General features: G+C 43.0%; 1 protein-coding gene across 4 annotated transcripts in view; it reads right to left on the bottom strand.

Moving 5' to 3' along the window:
- Positions 1–21,187, bottom strand: part of LOC134838917 (importin-5-like) — a 510,521-nt gene that overhangs the window by 75,158 nt on the left and 414,176 nt on the right. Inside the window, exons 2-3 of one of the 4 annotated variants that reach the window (XM_063854230.1) lie at positions 4,928–5,020; positions 4,785–4,865 (exon numbers count right to left, since the gene is read on the bottom strand). The exons of the other annotated variants lie outside the window; for them this stretch is intronic. Of the exons in view, the coding sequence (XP_063710300.1) occupies positions 4,785–4,865; positions 4,928–5,011 (165 nt within the window). The 5' untranslated portion in view covers positions 5,012–5,020. The remainder of the gene's footprint in view (positions 1–4,784; positions 4,866–4,927; positions 5,021–21,187) is intronic. 4 annotated transcript variants of the gene reach the window in all.

Genomic DNA, 21,187 nt, shown 5'->3' with positions numbered 1-21,187 from the left:
CTTCAATCGAAAAGAATATGGGACAGTAATGTCATCAGAAGCGAACGAAATTGGATTAGAAAAGTTGCTAGAGATTTCTTGGAGGGCGGCCCTCCAGAAATACTTTGATGAGACGATGAATGCACCTGCGACTGTAGCAGCATACCTGGCTCATCCTTGCGTGAGAACTGATCTGCAAGTACGACTGGCTTGGTGCTTGATGGGCATCAAAAGGGCGGAGTATGAAGCCAGCAACGACTCGAAATCACGAGAACAGGAGCTAGAATTGATGGAAGCTTTACGAACATTGATCTCAAAAGACGATTCAGCGATAGCATGGGCTAAACGGAAGGATGCCCTTTGCTTTGTCAGGTTTGTGGTGGGTCGCATCCCCACTCCTGTGTTGGGAGAATGTATAAAGATCATTCGGGAAAAGGGAGTTGATTGCGAAAGGAACTTCCTTAGGGCACTCCTAGAGCTATATCAGGACATGCCATTGACCGTGCCAAACAAGGAGTCGAATGATATGGAAAGCTATCGCAAGTTGGAAGAAGTGAGAAGATACTCCAACAAAGAATTGAAAGTGAGTCGAGACTTGATTGAAGCGGTCAGAGGACAAAAAGAGTTTGCAACCCTAGGGAGACTGAAGTCGTTCCAATACGTGTCTGGCATACCAGGGATGGCGTATAATCCCTTCGTGAACGAAGAAGCCAGGGAAGCATACTTCGACTACGAGCAAGTCACAGTGCTCAACTTCTGGGTTGAACGGATTAAGGAAATTGGAATGTTGATGGTGGAACAACCCAAGCTTGGAATTATTTTGGAAGAACGAGTAGTCGAGCCCTCGATTCCCGAGCTAAAAGGGCAAGTGAGTTTTGATTGTGGTTCTTGGGACGGTCCCTTGAAAACCAGTCTAGTGGTGATGTGGGAACTCATGAAGCCTTCCTGGTGTCCCCATCCTAACGCAGGCTTAATCTGGGACATGACCGCGGATGTCATATTGGAAAGGGATGATGATGCGAGTTTACATGATCTGGCCATGATACATCACCTGCTAAGCATGAGATTGATGAAGAAGAAGAGCAACCCGTCCACGGAGCTGTCCGAGGAAAGTACGTCGAGTGATTGGTTGGAGCAAGGCACATGCTTGGCTCAACACAGTGGGATGGAAGGACATGTTTGTAACGTGGGACACTGCCTGATTACGCTGAGCGAGCAGCATCGACAACTGGCACGATTGTATGGAAGATTAAGCATGTCAGATAAGAGTGCCATGGAATTGGTCGCAGACTGCCATGGGGTGACGGACGTAAACCTGATCACAGCCTTGGGATTTTGTAGCATGACGAGTTCGATAGAATCGCTCGAGCGCTTGGAGCGTGCCCATGAGCTAGTGGCGTCCCTCAGCGTGGAGATATTCCCTGGAGCATTACAGACAGAGCAAAAGATTGGAGGCTGGCGAGAAGCCCTAGAGAATGAAATGAATCTGAGGGATAGTGAAGCCTATCACAGACCTACTGGTTCAAAATATATGGTGGGTTCAAGCTCCGCGCCATACTGCAATAGCAAGTATCCTACGCACATGGTGGTGATGGATGCGAGGACGCAACAGGTGTTGGTTGACCAGCTTTTCTCTGTGCCAAAATGCGTGAGGTTGGCCAGAATGTCAGAGAGGTCATATGACTTGTTGGCAAAGATCTTTCGGGCAGTCCCGAAGAGATCCGAAGGCGAGTTGCAAGACGTTGTGGGTGAAGAGTTCATGATACTGAACGAAGGCAACGTGAGTGAGTTCCAGAAGCAGAAAGCGAGTGGAGCGTTACCCACTGAATTCCCCACCATAGAAGAGAAAGACGATCTACATAGAATCCTGATGGAAGTGGAACCGTTGCTGGGAGCCTCAGGGTATCGAACCCGAAGGAACATAGTGAGAACCCACGGGGAATATCCTTGCCACTGCTTAGCGCAGACGTTGTGGTACCCCAAACGTGGGAACCTGATCCTAATTTGGGACGTGGAGGAGTTGTACTCCACGGGGTTGCCCGATCAGAATCAACCAGTGTCAATCGTGGTGGTTAGCGCCATGCTAGCAGTGAGATGGTTGGAGGCTTATGCGGACACAAATGAGCAGGAGACGGCCGTGCCGACTCCTGAACAGCTGAGCAACGTGAAAATGAGTAGTGAATTGGATCTTTTCAGAACCACTTGCAAGGTTCTGAGAATACCTAAAGCCATTGAAAGAATATGGTCAAGGCAAAGATTGATGCCTTGGTTCCGTGCAGTGATGACATCTTGGATGTATGAACGCGCGAAGCGTCACATGTCAAGGAACACGGAAGCCTATCAATCTTTCCAGCTAGACATAGGACCAGGAGCCTATAAGAGAGCTTTCCTGACGCATAGAAACGCGGTCACCACTGCGGTGAAGCGAGTAGCTGGAGCGCCTTGTGTTACTGAAGATGAAAAGAAAGAGGTCTTAAGAGCTGACCTAGAACGAAACGTGAGCCTGTGTCTTCACAACAGCTTTTGCAGGAACCGGGAGCAGAAGGTGAATGTGGACTTACTACCTTGTTGCAAACCGAGGCTGTTGGAGCAGGAGGGTTGGGGCACGGCCCGCAACTCTCTGGACATGTTAGAGAAAGTTCTGGAAGACAGTGACGCTGAACATCAGGATGGAGAAATGATGGAATGAAGATGACGGAGGAAGAGAAGAGAAGGAGAAAAAACTTGATTGTCTTTGTGTGTAAAAACTTGAACAAATCAACCAAGTTTTGATTATTGAACTTGTGAAACTTTTTGTTTTGATTTAGTTTGGTCAGACCAAACTTTGAAAATTGTTGCAATTGTTAAAATTGTTGAAATTGTTGATTTTAGTTACTACTATCTATGTATGTATATAAGGAACATAGGTGAGTATATTTACCTATTTATTCACGACTGAAGTTTTTAACCTGTGTAAGACACAAATTCACTGTGTGGCGACATGGTAAGTTTGAGTAAACTCGCTCGAGAAGGGTGGGTAACTCAATAACTTTCCTAGCCACAGAGTTTCTTAGTTTTAATATTGAAAGGACCGCATAAATGACTAATTATACTTGGTGAGTGAAGTTAAGTTAATTTTAACGGGTGCGTGGCCGTGCCACGTCCCACTTTTTAATCACAAAGAGCGAAAAGAAGTTGTATAACAAGACGACGTAAGTAGTCAGAAAAGAAATTTTATCTAGGACACTCCTCATGGTGCAAATTTTGTGAAAATGTTGAAAGGCAGTGAGATGTAGTACGATGCCATTTGTGAACACGTAGTGAGTTGAGGTGGAGTAGATAAATTTCATTTTCTTATGCGATTTGTAAGATTGGTTACAGAAAACTGGATACCTACTTGACGATAACCCGGTGTTGTGCGATCAATAGGGACATTGATGGAGACTTGTCCGGGGAGTATGTGCCATTCCGCCGGATGACACAGTATAACCTTCCCGCGACGAAAAAAAAAGTGACTAAAGGCCTTACGAACAGAAAAGTGTTGCGACGGAGGGTCAGAATGTTCTGGAATTTTTATTTTTAAAATTTCGATTTGAAGGAGAACATTTCTGAGAAATAGAAAAAAGACGGCCATTTTGAATAAAATAGAGAAAAATCAGAACGACGCCATATTTTGTGACGAACGGTTGTATCCGAGACGAGAAAATTACGGAGCCTCTTATCGTGGCAATAACACACGATAAGGACCTTAGTGACGGATATTTGTGGAGACGGAGGCTTCAGTGGGGGGAAGAGAAATACCACGGAACCCTCCCGGGACACGAAATATAGGAGATAAGAGTGTTGTCTCAAGAAAATCACGGGAGCGGAGGCTTGGTCCCCCAGAGACTGTTATATGTGAAGGGACTGTGTAAACTAGCCATAACAGTTGCTGTAATGTCCTAGATCTGAATTAAACACCGTTATTATTTAATATTTCAGAGCATGAGTAGATAGAGAAAGGAAAAGGTCAATCCATCTCCAATGGATTTAATATAAAACTGTCACACAAAAACATATAGAAATAGGTGGTTCGAGCCGTGTTTTTAATGACAATCACGTAGTCTGAGGATCCGAGACTCAGCTATGTGGTTGTGTTCGCATGCAAACGAAAGCTGATCAAAAGTCGTTTGACTGATGGCCTAAAAATAGTAACTTTTTACTTTGCCCTAGACAGACCAGAAAATCAACTGGCAAGGTCGAGACGGTGAAAAACGAGTGGAATTAAGGTAACTGACGCCTGCCAGTCGTCAATAGGTACTTTTTCTACGCTCCGTCGCTGTGTGATATTTGGGCGAATGTTACAATCCTCTAATTCTATGTCACCATGTATCTCACTTTCTGCGATTTTCTTATCTTGCCATTGCCAACATACGGCCTTTTTATCAGATAGATTTCCCATGTGGTGCTCTCCTCCACTCCCGGTGCTATCTTGGTTTCATGCTTCAGTTGTTGTTTTGCTATTTGAAGTAATTTTTTATTTTATTTGGTAATTAACAATTTCTGAGAAAAAAAGTATTTATCTACTAACTGACGAGTATAAATCCGCATGCTGTTGTCTCCTTACAGACAGCACTCTCTATATACGTAAGAACTGTTGTTCGCCGTATAAGTTGACTAATCAAAGATATATGGTCGTTTTTCCGCACGTAAAATTCATTTAGCTAACAACTTCAAAATCAATTAGCTGACAATGCATAAAACCGGCAATTACCGTCATTTTCAAAAAATAAGAGCTTTTTCACTTCACTTAATCTGTAAAATTAGTCACAAAAACAATTACTAACCTCTTTTGCATGATTGGTATTTTCAAAAGAGGTAAGTAGATACAGTATCTTGGGTTCGTTTTCTACTTTATCGTATTCGTCCTGAAACACAGAAAAAAATTATTATGAACTATTGGAAGATTCGTTTATTTTTTGTCACTAACCTCTGCCGCTTTTCTAGCATCATTATCACTTGAAAGAAGTTGTTGCAAAATTTTCAAGAATTCATCAGCCATTATATCACGCATTACAAGTCTGGAAAGACAATAAAAGAAAAAGACCATAATTGAGTATTGACTTGTGCCTGGAAGTAATGAAAAAAGATACATATGAGGCTAAGTTAGGCAAATTCTTGCGGTCAAAGCACTGTACTCATCAAAAAGTCTAACTGATAATGTGGCTATAAACAAATTGAAAGCGTCTTTCCCATTATAGCTCTTTAGCAAATAATAGAAAAAGGAGAAATAACTCTCCAATTACTGCATAAAAGTCTATGCATTGAACATTCGACCTGAAGGACCTGAAATGCATGTCATCAACGAACTTTTATTTGGAGCAGTTCAGAGGAAAATTGGCTTTAAACGATATGTGGAGGTAATGGTTTAATTGAACATATTCGGAGGGGTCAATTTTGATTGACGCAACTGTTTAATTTATCGAATTAGGCGTGCATGGCACGTAACGTAGGATCAGCCCAGCACGTGTTTTCTCGGAATAGAACAAGGATTGAGTATCAAAACAATAGATAAAAACAATAGATTTCACAAAAACAAAAGATAGTCGCCGAGAAACGGATATTATCTACTTGGATTTCAAGAAAGCGTTCGACTCGGTTCCGCACAAAAGACTGATAGAAGTCCTAAAACAATATGGATTAAAAGGAAAAACACTGGGCTGGATCAACGAGTTTTTATTAACAAGACAAGAGGACAGAGAGTTGTGATAAACGACAGTAGATCTGAATGGAAAAATGTTCTGAGTGGGATTCCCCAAGGATCTGTATGGGACCTGTTTTGATTGTAATATATATAAATTCAATGCCAAACACATTCAAATAAAAAATTGTATTTATTTGCAGACAATGCAAAACCATACAGAGAAGTTACCAGTAACAAAGACGTTCTATCAAAACTTTTTATCACAACAATTAGCCTAATTGTTGTGATAAACTTATTAAATAGATTTCTTTGTTCAAATTTACCGCTTGTGTGTTTTCATATCATATGCGCGCTGGGCTTTCCTCTTCTGGTTATGTTACCGAGTCTCACCGTCCCAGCCGTAGGCGAGTGAAGTTTCCCTGGCGTAACTAGACGCAAGAAAGAGTGAGCTGGTGAATCGACCTCCAAATCGACGTCAGGTTGTACCACTCCTTTCTTTTTTTTCTCTTTTTTATTTCTTTTTTTTTCATCGCCTTTGCCTCAGAAAATTTAAACCCTAAGTGAAAGTATTCATAAATCACCCCAAAGAGCTTCCTTTCTCGCCCCAGTTGTCTGTGTTTCAAGTTGATGCAGCGATTCCAGGCAAGACGCATCCCTGAGTTCTCACAGAAACTAGTTATCGGGACTTCAAGGACCAAATATATAAAACCAGCTTTAGTAAAATCAACAATTCACTCCTACCGCGGCGCAACGCTTCATGATCTGTTTGAAACAGTTTTAAATACAGACCAAAGCGCCTAAATACAGTAACAATAGTTGCTGGATACAATGACAACAGGCTGCATCCACAAGCATTAGAACAGCAGTGGAAAAACTTGATTAACCTCGTCACTAACAAGTTTTAGCCCAAGACACTGATCATCCCCAAAACAATTCAGAACTGTAATAATTCCGAAGTAAACCGCAAAATTTATATTCATAATCATGTGCTGTTTAATTTGATAAATAGATTTGTACACCCCCTTACAATTACTGTTTCGCCTAACCTCATCCTAAATCTAACCCCTCAAATGTTCTGCCGTGATGGAATCCATTTCTCGTTCTACGGTAATGACTTCTCTAGAAATTTTCTGGCAAATTTAATCTATAAATTCTCTCGCTAACTTGACACCACCGTCCTCCCTAAAATGGCTACTCAAACACACTGCCTTATTTGTAAAAGCAGCCTGCGAGGCGGAGGTGTTTGGTGCTTCACATGCCCAGGCTACATGCATGTAAAATGCAGCGGCCTAGCCCGCAGCAGTGATCACTATGACGATTTCAGTTGTCATCGCTGCACCTCCCAATTTCATTCAGCTAACGACAAGCATGAATGCAATCCCCCAACCCAAGCTACAACCACGCTCCCCCAAATGCACCCTCACCCTTCACCTGCCCCACACTCACAAAACTCAGGAGAGTCTTCCACTATAGAACCCAGAACAATACAAGACCCATAGTCAAACCCCTGTCCAGAACTCATAGAAACCACCAGGAAAATATACACCGAAGTGGTCCACTGGAAACCGGTCTTTATGATCTTGTCAAAAAATAAAGTTGGTTATAACTTTATTGAAACCCTCAAAAGAACTTTGAACAGCCTAATAAAAAACAACGAAAATACCTTCGCAATGCACGCAGCAATGATTTTTCCACACTTATTACTGTGCAAAACAAAGTCCGAAATTGATGGATCTTTATCCAAAACAATAGCAAGGCGACTTAAGCAATGGCAAGACGGAGAGCTGGATGGACTATATAACGATGGAAAGGCACTGCAAATGCGCTTGTTGAAAGGAAGTAGAAGAAAAACTGAAACTGATGCACAACAGTTCAACAAACTAATGAATACTGGAAAAATATCAAGCGCAATTGCAAAACTAACAGACACATCTAAAGGCGTTCTTTCGCTCGACGAGATTGTCAAAGGTAAGACAGTTGAACAGACTCTCGTAGGGAAACACCCACCATCTGAACCAATTACTGAGAACTATATTACACCAGTCTCAAACGAAACAATTCCTTTCCATCCATCGATATTTGATCAGATAAACGGTCAACATATCAAGAAGGCAGCCATGAGAACTCACGGATGGCATGGACCATCTGGCCTCGATGCGAATGAATGAAGACGTATTCTAACACACTTCGGGCAACAATCAGTTGAAATTTCAAAAACAATTGCTAAAATTGCCAACAAATTGGCCACAGAAGAACTAAATCCAGAACTAATGGAACCATATAACGCATGCAGATTAATACCCTTAGATAAGAATCCAGGGGTAAGACCCATAGGCATAAGAGAAGTTATGCGTAGGATAACAGGGCGAACAACAACTAAATGCTTAAAAAACGAACTCATGTCGCTCGGTTCAAACTACCAACTCTGCCTAGGACAAAAATGTGGCATTGAATATGCAATCCACACGCTAAGAGATCAATACAGCAAAACTTCCGCCGATGCTGTTTTACTGATAGATGCCGAAAACGCTTTCAACTCGCTGAACTGAAAGCTGGCATTAAAAAACATCGAAAATACCTGCCCTTCCCTTTTAACAGCGATTAATAACTCCTACTCCAATCCATCTAAACTATTCGTTAACAAAAAAACAATCTACTCTCAAGAAGGGACAATCCAGCGGGATCCACTAGCCATAATACCCCTCATAAAACTTTTATCAGTAGACGATGTAACCCAGAAATGGTACGCAAACGACGGAAACGCAGTCGGTAAATTAAGCAACCGTCCTCGACAAAATTGTATCACTGGGTAAATTTTTCGGCTACCACGTGAAAGCATCCAAATGCCAACTCATTGTCAAAGATGAAAAACTCGGTGAAGCTCAGAAAATCTTCGCAAATACAGGAATCACTATAAAGGCAGGAGCCCGAGTGCTTGGCTCAGTTATAGGAACAGAATCTGAATATAAGGAGTTCCTCGAATTTCAACAGAATGAGCAAATCAAAATTTTGAATAAACTAACGAAAATTGCTAAAACCTCCCCTCAAAACGTTTATGCCTGCTATACTAAAGGAGCTCAAGAAAAGCTTTCATTTTATGCCAGGACAACGCCTAACACCATGGAAAACTTAGAAATATGTGAAAATATTATCAAAGAACAATTATTACCTAACCTAGTCGGTAAAGACACTTTAAACCCCCAGTTCCGTGAGATATCTTCCTTAGCCCTTAACATGGGCGGACTTAACATTAAGCTGCCATCCGATCATGAAAGCTTCCTAGAATGGTCTAAAGAAACATCACTGGTACTGGAATCTCAAGATCCTATTACAGCAGTAACACAGCAAGAAAAAATATGTACGAAAATCAAAAAATTGAAAACTGATAGAACAAATCGAAAAAAAGCAAACCTCATTAACTCCTTAAATGAAACAGATAAATATGCAATCGACCTGGCCTCTGAAAAGGGAGCCTCTAACTGGCTCAATGCTCTACCACTGAGCAGATACAACTTCAACCTGAATAAATCAGAGTTCAGAGATGGTATTTACTTAAGATACGGATGGGAACCAACCAAAACCCCACTCACATGTGCATGTGGTGCTGATTTTAACTTGACACATGCACTTCACTGTGCAAAGGGTGGTTACACACACATAAGACACAATGAAATCAGAGACACATTCGCCAACCTCATGAACAAGGTTTGCCATGACGTCGAGATTGAGCCGAAACTTCAGCCGTTGCAAGGCAAAAGCTTTGTCAACAATTCAACTACAACTGAAGATGAGGCACGACTTGACATTAAGGCAAACGGACTCTGGGGTTCACGATTCAGCCGCGCTTTCTTTGATGTGAAAATTTTCAACCCCCATGCCAAAACATCGCGAAAACTGCATAAGGATGCATACAAATACCACGAAACGCTGAAGAACTCCAAATATCAGCAAAGAATTTTAAACGTAGAGCAGAGTAGCTTCTGCCCGCTAATTTTTGGATGCACCGGTGGCGCTGCTCCAACAGCCACGCGGACGATGCAGCGATTGGCCGAAAAACTAAGTGAAAAAAGACAAGAAAGCTATCCAGAATCTATAAAATACATAAGAACTAAAATAAGCTTCGCGCTCCTCAGAAACTCTATATTTTGTATAAGGGGGTGCAGATTGCTACAAAAAGTTCAATTTATCGACAACTCCATAAGCGCTATTGTAGAGGAAGGACGGCTAAGATAAATTAACATTATGACGATGCATTTAATGCTGATTTATGACTTCATTGCTGATATATATGCATTTTTATATCGCTGGTATGGCCCTATCCAGCTTGTGCACTTACCGTAACTAAACGGAAGGGCCCCTTTTGTAATTTAGTGTTTTTTTGAAGAAAAAAAAGTAACAAAGACGTTGAGTTGCTGCAAGAAGATCTAAGAAAACGGGAAGAATGGTCAAAAAATAGTCTTTTGCAATTCAATGAAGATAAATGTGTACATATAATAATCTCAAATGGGAGATCAAATCGTGAAACAAGATCATATGAACTTTACGATAAACAGCTTGAAACGGTAGGAGAAGGAAGAGACCTTGGAGTGGTCATCGATAGTAAACTCTCCTTTGACTCTCATATCTTTGCAAAATTTAAAAAGGCAAACTCTATCATTAAAATTTTTAAGAAAACATTCATTAAAATGACTATACCTGTATTTTTGAATGTTTATGAAGGCCTCATAAGGCCTCATTTGGAGTTCTGTAATCAAGCCTGGTACCCGCGATTATAGAAGAACTCAAGATTAACCGAAAATGTGCAACGACGAGCGACACGAATGGTACAAGGGCTGCAGACACTAAGCTACAATGAAATGTTAAAGAACTAGAACTACCGTCACTTGAATACCGCAGAAGACGAGGAACAATGATCGAATTGTTCAAAATAGTTTACAACCGTTATGACCCAAAAGCTACGAAATACATGTTCGAATTGAATAATCGTGACACAAGGACAATTGACGAAAAAAGTGATACCGAAGAAGGTCAACTTTGAGTTTCAGAAAAAATTTTTACCATTAGATCAGCTACAGATTGGAACATGTTGCCAGGAGAAGTAATTGACTCGAGGACCTTGAACGCTTTCAAGAACAACCTGGACAAACATTGGAAGAAAAGCGGATTAAATAAATTTGAGACTAATTAATAGAAAAAGACTACATCATGAGCTGATCGATAGAGGCGAAAAAACGCCTAAAAGATCAGAAAAAGAACTGAACTGAACTGAACTGAACTGGTAAATTAAATTAAAAACTCGAATGATCTATAAATCCGGTAATACTTATACTCACAGTTGATCTCGCAGACCTATGTGATAATTACAGGAAATTAGTATCGAAAAATTTATCAAATGTGCCAATCGGTCATATCTAGAAGTTTGACCTTGAGGGACACGAATATATTTGATTTTGGAGTGAAGTTTTATATTTCAAAAAGTCGAATGGAGCCTGTCATGCTCAGTTTTCTCGCGACAACTGAAAACATCAAATAAGAAATCAGAACGACCGAATTAACAATTGCGGGAAAGTTGTCAAATATATACAGTGGGAAATTGCTATTCACAGTTTCCATCGTAGAAAACTAGAGTAGAGCTGTCCCATTTGATAAAGGAGACAAAACAAATACGAGAGCAGAGTTAGAATCAACTGGACCAGTGTGAACCTCCAACGGAAAGGCAGACAAGTGAAGTCTCACAATGGTCCAGATCCAAAACTATATTCTTGAGTTAAAACTTACTTCCTTTGATTGGAACTCATCGTTAGAAAACTTCTTGAGTTATATTCGATTATATTTATGCTAGAGTCATTAATTAGTTTAATTGCTCTGTTTCTCAAGCGTGCTGCTATGTAAGTACCAAATTTAGTTTTCTCGAGTTTGTTTTATGATTGTTACAATGAGATAAGGCGAGTTTTAGGTTGATCCATCTGAAATGGATCAAAGTTCTACTGTCTAATAAAAAGTAATATAACGGATTGTTCCGACCCTGTTTTTAACGGCGTTCGTGTATTTTGGGTATTTCGAGACCTAAGTATGGGAACGTTCTTATTTTTCTAGAGTGGGGTGATATTTTGGTAGTGGCCTTTAAGCTGTAACGGGTTCTAGTCTCATGTCGCAAGCGAACCGAATTGGCTCCGACCGTTTTTGAGGTAGAAAAACACAAGAGATAGTGTCCCTGCCTCTTGAGCCAATGGTTATAGGGCCTATTTTTCTTAAGCCTCATATGTGACCGAAGTAGGCGACTGTTACATAGTGTTTTTATGGCGCTCCTGGGTGTTTTTACGACATCATGACTACGGAGTCGAACCCACTTGACACAGCTCCGGGCTGCATGCCCATTCTAGAGTACCGGTGGTACGGTTCAGCGGGAACGTGTAAACCTTCCGGTTGTACCATGATAGCTTTTTAAGAAAGATTGAGAAAACTTCCTGGTGCGCTCACCGAACGAGGTCTAGCTAACCGAGTAAGGGGGGGGGGGGTAACTAGGGGGACAAAAATACGAGCAAAAAGACAAAAAGCGAAACAAAAACAAGAAAAAAGTATAGAAAAAGGAACAAAAACCAAAAAACAAAAAATACAGTGACTTTGATACCAGATTAGTTGGATCAAACCTTTATATTAATTAAATAGTATACCCATACTGTTTTATAAGACCGATCGTTTCGATCAATCTAGCAATCTAAACCAGTGACTTCAATAAGGCGCCCAAGTGGGGGGCGTTGTTAAGGGTTTTCAGATAGCTTGCAACCTAGGCGGACCTCTAGGAGACTTGACTGGAAGAGGTGACCAGCCGAGTGGGAAAGTGGTTCACAAGGACAGAACCGGACCACTAGGAGACTTGACTGGAAGAGGTGACCAGCCGAGTGGGAAAGTGGTTCACAAGGACTGAGCTGAACCGCTAGGAGACTTGACTGGAAGAGGTGACCATTCAAGTGGGAAGGTGGTGCTGGTGTCAAGTGCAGTGCACATCAAGGGGACAACCAGCACGGAATCGCTACAACAAGAAGAGGACGCACAGTGGTGTTCTCAAGTTGGGCAGACGGGTATCGTTAAAATCCACATTAAATTATAGGAAATAAGTGTAAAATTGGATAAGCGGAGCCCCATTGTTTTGAGGAAGTTTTTACACAAGCACGCCTCGAAACAGGTCTTAGGTTTTCTCTCGAGAGGTTTAGCACCCGGCGCTTAAGGGATTTTTCGGCTTAAGAGGGGGGCTAAAGAGGGGGGAGGTTAGAAGGAGGGCTGGTTAGGTTAGAGGTTGGCGGTTGTAAATTGTAAAAAGGGGGACATATTAGAGTAACTAATTGTTCGGCATCGTCGATTTAGTTACATTAGATACTTACACGCGTTGGTTATAAGAAGCGGATATCCAAATTTAACATCGAGTTAAGGTAGGTACCCTGGTCGGATCGGTAAGGGGGAACGGACATAGACAGTTTTTGTGATACCCCATAAGATCGCTAGCAGGGGGGAGGAAAACGCGTGGCAATCGGGTACCAGACATTTTTTCGGACAAAGGTTGACATCTGTCAGCTTTGAATTTTAGGTGGGTTCATCTCTCTGTTTTTGTAATTTTTCCTGTTTAAATTTTTACGTTTTGGTGAAAATTTGTTTTTGCTATTTGAACGAACAGGTGATCACAAGATACCTGCGAAGAAGTTGGGGTTTCAAATAGCCTGGAACAACGAAAGGGAGATAAATACAGGGGGGTCAGTATTTGGATTTTGGCCATTAAGATAGGGATTTTGGGAAAAATTTTACTAGAGCTCAAGTGGTGGTACACGGTACAGTGGTTCAAGAGTCCCCACAACGAAGAAGAAGAGATCCTACTATCCGGACACTTAGTGACAAGTCTTGGGACAGTACCGAAGAAGTCTTGGGACATTGCAGTCTGGGGACGGTCTTGGAGCAGTACAGTCTTGGGACAGTCTTGGGACAGTGCAGTCTTGGGACAGTCTTGGGACGGTGCAGTCTTGGGACAGTCTTGGCCCAGAGCAGTCTTGGTACGACACAGTCTTGGGACACTGGTCTTGGGACAGTTGTCTTGGGACAGTTGTCTTGGGACAGTAGTCTTGGGACAGTGGTCTTGGGACAGTGGTCTTGGGACAGTGGTCTTGGGAAAGTGGTTTTGGGACAGTGGTTTTGGGACAGTGGTCTTGGGACAGTGGTCTTGGGACAGTGGTCTTGGGACAGTGGTCTTGGGACACTGGTCTTGGGACACTGGTCTTGGGACAGTGGTCTTGGGACAGTGGTCTCGGGATAGTGGTCTTGGGACAGTGGTCTTGGGACAGTGGTCTTGGGACAGTGGTCTTGGGACAGTGGTCTTGGGACAGTAGTCTTGGGACAGTAGTCTTGGGACAGTAGTCTTGGGACAGTAGTCTTGGGACAGTAGTCTTGGGACAGTAGTCTTGGGACAGTAGTCTTGGGACAGTAGTCTTCTGACAGTAGCCTTGGGACACTAGTCTTGGGACAGTAGTCTTGGGACAGTAGTCTTAGGGCAAGGGTCTTGGGACAGTAGTCTTGGGACAGTGGTCTTGGGACACTAGTCTTGGGACAGTAGTCTTGGGACAGTCGTCTCAGGGCAAGGGTCTTGGGACAGTGGTCTTGGGAAACTAACAAGAAGTACTGGGACAGCACTGAATAGTCTTGAGACAGTAGAGAGAAAGCTTGGGACAGCACGAAGAAGTGGAGTGACGGTACTAAAGGGTCCTGAGACAGGTCGAAATAATTGAATCAAAAGCAATAGGACTAGTTAGAACAAGATAGTGTTAGGATCACGAATTAGTAGACTTTTAACAAAACCTTAGAAGGAACAGTAAAAAGTCGTTTTTCTTTTTAATAGCAAAAATTTAATTTTTTTAATTTTATTATTTTCCTTTAGAATAGGATTTTGTAAATATCAATATTGTAAATAGACTCAATTGTAAACAGAAATCATGAGACGGAGCAAGGTACCGGTGGCTGAAAAAAAATCTACTGAATCAAAGACAAAATATAACTCGTCGCTACGTAAAACGACATCAATAGGCCCAAAGATAACAAAGAAGAACTTTTCAGTTAGCATGGTCAACACGAAGAGTAATACAAAGAACAGAACAAAAGAGGGCACGGAAGGGAAACAAGCGGAACCCGCCATCGAGATTGACCTAGAAACACCAGACCAGAGCGTGGATGAGATGGAGAAGAAGACGACGGAGTCAACACCGATGCCGAATGCGAAAGAACCAAATCCAAAGCCCATGGAATTCTCACCGATAGACACTATGGAAGACAGGCAACACGCCAGAAACGGTGAAGGACGAGTCTCAAGCAAAAAGAACGTCTTTTACTGAAAGATTAGCAATAATGGTCGGAATGAAGTCGAGAGACGCAGCAGCGGAAGAACCGAAAGCCGAGAAAGGCAAAACATTTGGGACAGTTCTGACGAAAACGACAGACAAGACCAGGTCAGACCAGGAGCAGCAGCCAACAACAGGGCAACAGCTGACCATGAAACAACTACTCTTGAGCTGGGCGATCTGATGGCGAAGCTAGATCAGATCGACAAGAGACTAAAGCACAGCGAGGAGGATAGAGAAGTAATAAAGAAAGAATTAAGATACAACAAACACGAGTACCTGGACAACTATTTCAACCTGGCCAGGGCAACAGAGGAAAAGATGTCAGACAAGGTAAATGCTACTGACGAAGAATGAGAGAAGAACATCAAGAAAGACTTGCAACAAATGAAACAACAATATGATGATGTCAACAGCCAGTTGGGGAGTCTGGAAACAAGGATGGACGCAATGAGCAGGAACCAGGCTGAAAGTTCATGTGCAATACAAGCGAAACTGGACGCCATCTTGAGAAACTCTTCGTCAGAAGACAGGCCGGCAGCGGATCGCACGCAAGGCAACAGAGTTGACTTCGTGGAACCCCAACGGAACAAACGGCAATCGACACTGTTACCTTTAACCCGGGATGCGGTGAGCACAGCACCGGTGGGGACCAAAACAATTATGAAAAGTGGAACAGTAAATACAACAAGTGGACCAGGAGAATCCACGACTCACAGCAACGTGGGGCCAGATGCTATGACGTGGGCAAGCACCTGGGAGATGATGAACAGGACACTAGAAGCCTTCGGTACGAGGAACACTGACTCGAGTGATAGAGGAGGGGTGAAATCCAGAAAAACTTCAAAAAGCCAAAAGAATTCAAAGATGATTCGGATGGATGTATTGACACTTGGGTAGAATTTATGAGATTACATTTAGAACAGGACAACTTGAATGATGAGAAACAAGCCTGCACAGCGATACTCAGCAACTTAGAAGGCAACGGCGTTGAAATGCGTGGTTGCAAAGAAAGAAGAAGAACGCGACACCGCGGATAAAATTTTCGAGATATTGTTGAATCGATTCGGGTCAGGCATGAAGGGTCATCAAGCGATCATGCGATTTGAGAAGAGAAGGCAAAGGGACGATGAATCAATTGATCGGTTCCTGGATGACCTTGAGAGCTTGAGACGAAGGAGTGACCCTGAAGAGTCGACAAACAGAAGAAATTTTAGCATCGCCTCGAAGTTCATTGATGGGGTAAAAAGTGACGGCTTGAGAACAATGTTAGCAGCATACTATACATTGTTGAAAGATAGTGCACCGACTCCAGAAGAAATGAGACAGAAGTCAAGAGAGTACATGCTAATGAAACCCAAGAAATACTCGTATTCAGATAACAGGAAAACGCAAGGGGAGAATCAACCACAAAGGTCGTCATGGTACAAGCCCAGAGATGACATGGACAAACGTAGATCATGCGCGAACTGCGGGTCAACTGATCATCACGTGGCGGATTGCACAACATAAAAGCAGGGCATGAAAATATTGGGATATGCACCCGATGAGGAAGACATGAGCCAGCTGGAGAAACACGAGTTCTATAGTGGCTTGATCATCAAAATAGGCGCAACATGCTTCTTCTGCAACCAAGAGGGGCACTTCAGGATGGACTGTCCGTTGTTCTGGGAGGCAGTCAAGAACCAGAGTCACCCCAAACACAAGTTTGCGTTAGCAGCGGTGCAAAACCAGAGAAACAGACAAGGTGAATTTGAAACGAAAAACTTAGAAACACCAAGTGCGGAACTGCCAACGAAAACAGTGAAAGCTGTAACGCAAGTTAATAGTGCAATAGAAGCTATCAATAAGGTGAAACAGGACCTGGCGGCGAAAGAAATAGAACAACGACTAAAGCAAGAGATCGAAAGACAGAAAATGAACGAGGCATTAGGTTGCTCACAGTCAATACCAGAGGCTGTAGCGGGCTCGACAAAAAGTGGAAATTGCAACACTGTAAAAATGGTGACGGGGAAGCCATTCGGTATAACAAAGATAGGGGCCAGTATAATGTCAATAATCACAGTGGGCGGCCATGAGGTAACGAGAAACTTGAGCGAACCAAGTGACCAGACAATAATGCACATTGATGTGTACGCAGATTACTTGAGTGGTATAAGCCCACAAACGACTTCTAGAGCATTGAGGGCACTACTCACAAAAGGGGGTAGCAAGTCAGTCCGAGTTGATAACAGGTACACAGAAGCTTATGGTCCGCATGAGGTGATGCTAAATATAGATGGGATCAACATCTATACGAAAACAATGATAACATGTGATGAAGATCTAATAGGGCAAATCTACGTAGGAAAAGAAGAGTTGAAAGTGAGATCGATTGGACACTGCGCCATGCTTGAGGAAGATGCAATGCACATCGGGACAGAGGCGGATGTATCAGCACATGTGCTCGAAATAAGTGGCAAGAAGACTCAGTTACGTAGGTTTCTTGATACGGGAGCGGTCTTGAGTGTCATACCAATCGAAACTTGGGAACGAATGGGCTTCAACAAAAATGATTTGATAGACTCGAGAATGCGGTTGGCATCTGCAAACAAAGGAGGTCTGCGGGTGCTGGGCAGAACGCCGATAATAGCCTTAAATCTGGGGGAACGCAACCTGTGGATGATCTTTCTTGTGGTAGAAAACCTAAATGAGTCTGACCAATTCATTTTAGGCAGAGACTTCTTCAGGAACTCTGATGTAACGATTGATCTAAACAATGCAATGTTCAGGATACGGAACCCGGATAGGAGGTACGCAATTAAACCGGTAAATTTAATAATGGCGAATGAGAATCAAGCACCGGTATTCATGAGTACGGAGGGTGAGGCTAAAGGCGAACGAAGCGGCGATCGTAAGCTTACGAATGAAAAATTACATTGAACTAAGTGACAACAAGCAGCTATGCATAGTCCCAAATCCAAATAGTCAAAGTGCTGCTGTTTTAGGAATATCCTTCTCGATAACGAAGAGCGGTCTCTGCGTCAGTGTCTTGTTGAATACTCTTGACATACCAATCACGATACAGAGCGGGAGGAAGCTGGGATATGCTTTACCCGTGAAAACTCGATATGAGATGACTGAAAACCAAAAACAAAATGAAGTTGTTGATTGTCCCAATCATAGGGACAAAATTTGTATCTTGAGACGATTGAAGAAAATAAAAGGTTCATCAGGTCTTGTGAAATCACTTAAGTCAGAGACAGACGATGGGCTATCGAGCTGCTCGAATTTTCCGGAACGGCCCACACTAGATGAAATGCAGAGTAACAAACCGGTCCTACCGGAAATTGAACATTTAAGAGGCAAGATAACGGACGAACAGCTCGAAGCCATCAAGGACGTATTAGAGCGGAACGAGGAAACTTTTTCGAGACATAAGGCAGACATCGGGTGTTGTAATTTTGTTGAGCATGAAATAGAATTTGAAGAAAATGCGGTACCGCACAGGGAGGGGGCGAGGCGCATGACCCCACACAAATCGGATGTGTGTAGAAAAGAGATCGAAACGTTACTAGAGTATGATATGATAGAACCATCCAAATCACCGTGGGCGTGTGGAGTAGTGATGGCCAAAAAGAAAGGCGCCCAATTGAGGTTTTGTTGTGACTTTCGATACCTGAACTCCGTCACGGTGAAGGATGCCTATCCCATACCTAGGATTGATGAGAGCCTCTCGAAGTTAGGTGATGCAAAGTTTTTTACGACTCTTGATTTAGGTTCGGCCTTCTGGCAGGTACCGCTCAGGAAGCAGGACAGGGACAAGACAGGGTTCGCCTGCGAGCTGGGTCTGTTTCAATGGAAACGAACGCCGTTTGGTCTTTGCAATGCCACTGCCACATTTCAGCGGTTGATGGCACACGCGCTGATAGGTGTGACAAAGAAGTACGGCAATCTAGTAATGTGCTATGTGGATGACGTGGTAATAGCGACACCCACACTGGAAGACCACATTGAGAGACTTGACGAGGTGTTTGCGTGCATGAAGAGGTCGGGGCTAAAGTGTAAACCATCAAAGTGCGAGATACTCAAGGATTCGATAAAATATTTGGGCAGGATCATGGACAGGCACGGCATCAGACCAGATCGAGATGCAGTAGAAGCAGTTCTAACTTGGAAATTGCCAAAAACGGAACACCAATTGATGAGCTTCCTGGGTTTTGCGAATTGCTACAGAGAATTCATCAAAGGTTATGCAGACAAGGTATACCCGATGCAACAGTTAATGAGACACAAGGGCAAGAAGTTCACGTGGAACAACGCAGCAGAAGAGTCATTCCAGAGAATAAAGAAAGAGTTGTGCGAGGCACCAGTACTAGGGATGCCAAGAGAGAAAGGGATGTACGTGCTGGACACCGATGCGTCGGTAGTAGCGATTTCTGGAATTCTCCATCAGGAACAAGAATGGAACGGGAAAACAGTCTTGAGACCAATAGCGTACGGGAGCAAAGTCTTAAGTGACACGGAAATGAAGTACGGGGCACCGAAAGCAGAGATGTTCGCTGTGGTTACTTTTGTCGAGAAATATAGAGCATACCTAGGCAGCGAGCCATTCAAGCTGCGAGTCGACAACAGGGCACTAAGCTGGCTGAAAACGTACTCAATGGACCAAAGTTACATTGGGAGGTGGATAGTTCGCCTGGATGGGTACAATATGATAATTGAGCATAGAACACGAGACAAACATCAAAACGCTGACAGCTTCAGTAAGAAGACAGAGTTCTACGAGAGACAAGAACAGAGGGAGGCGGATAGACCTGAAATCAAGGATGGCTTCTCCTTCATGGATAAGGAAACGTACAACAGTCTTCCACTCACGAGATGCTTGGACAAATCAGGCAAACCAATAGAAGATCACCCCGAATTACTGAAAGAACCTCCGGAGAAAATAATCTTGAAGAAGATTCGAGGCATGCCGATAGAAATAATACTCAAGTCAAAGATTGTGAGGGAGACGCTCAAGGCAAAAGGCTATGATCTTAACCAGGTAGAAACGGGAGATGCACAAATAGACGATGACTTAATGAGGTTACTCGAGAAACTAGCAGATGATAAACCCGTGATCCAAGAAAAGGGTAAGGAGGAACCGGAGGTCACAATACTGCGAAGGAGCGAGATAGTTAGTGATGAAAATACCTCGAAGGTGACTAACCCTGATGGGAAAGAAGTCGTGCAGTCATTGGTTGAAAAAATCCCTGACGACATACTTGAACAGACTCGGGTTAGGAAAAAGAAAGTGGCGTTCAAGGAAGAGGCTGAATACCTGGGACTAGGTCAAGAGTCCGGGGAGTGGTCCACGTCCACGGTGGAAGAAGATACTAAAGAAGGAAATTTGTCCGGGGAGTGTGAAATATTGGATGAGGACTCAGATGAGAGCAGTGACAATCAGGATAGTCTTTGCATGATATTGGCGGAAGAGAAGATTAGACACCGCGACAGGGAATTACAAACAGATCCATCCTCAGGAACATACAACTTGGACGTACAAGAGGTACGAGGAGGTGAAGAACTTGAAAGAATTGCAGTTTCGAGGAAACCATTCAGGGAACTATCATGTAACTCAAATGTCAGAACAAATCTGGTGCCAGAAGATGATATCAAAATCGTGAAGAGGATAATATGCGTGAAGCTGAATGACGACATCCACAACCCTGGGGAAATGAATGTACAGATCATGGCACTAAAGGAACATGTCAAGGCGAGATATTGGCTGTCGGACCTGATAAGAGCCCAAAAGAATGACAAGATGACAAGTAACCTCTCCAAATGGATCCGGACGGGGTCCAAGGAGAAAGAGGAACTTGAAGAAGACAGCTACAAGATCTTGAGCCAGTTCTACAAAGAAAAGAAAGATTTACTCTATCACACAGCTGACGGGGTGGTAGCATGCAAGAGAAAAGATGAGGAGAAGATATTACACAAGCACAACCTCATCATATTACCACAACTGTATCATACAGAGGTGCTGTTCAGATCGCACGATCAGATGGGGCACCAGGGGATAGACAAGGTGCAACAAAGAATACTTCACAGGTTCGATTGGCCAGGATTGAGGAAAGCTTGCGAGAGATGGGTGAATGCATGCCTGGCATGCCTGCAAGTGAAAGACCCAAGGAAGATGAAATTCCCA

The sequence above is a fragment of the Symsagittifera roscoffensis genome, chromosome 2 (genome assembly GCF_963678635.1).
Source record: "Symsagittifera roscoffensis chromosome 2, txSymRosc1.1, whole genome shotgun sequence".
Classification (NCBI taxonomy): domain Eukaryota; kingdom Metazoa; phylum Xenacoelomorpha; order Acoela; family Convolutidae; genus Symsagittifera; species Symsagittifera roscoffensis.
Note: the sequence above shows the minus strand (reverse complement) of the source record. Positions and strands in the feature narration are given on the sequence as shown.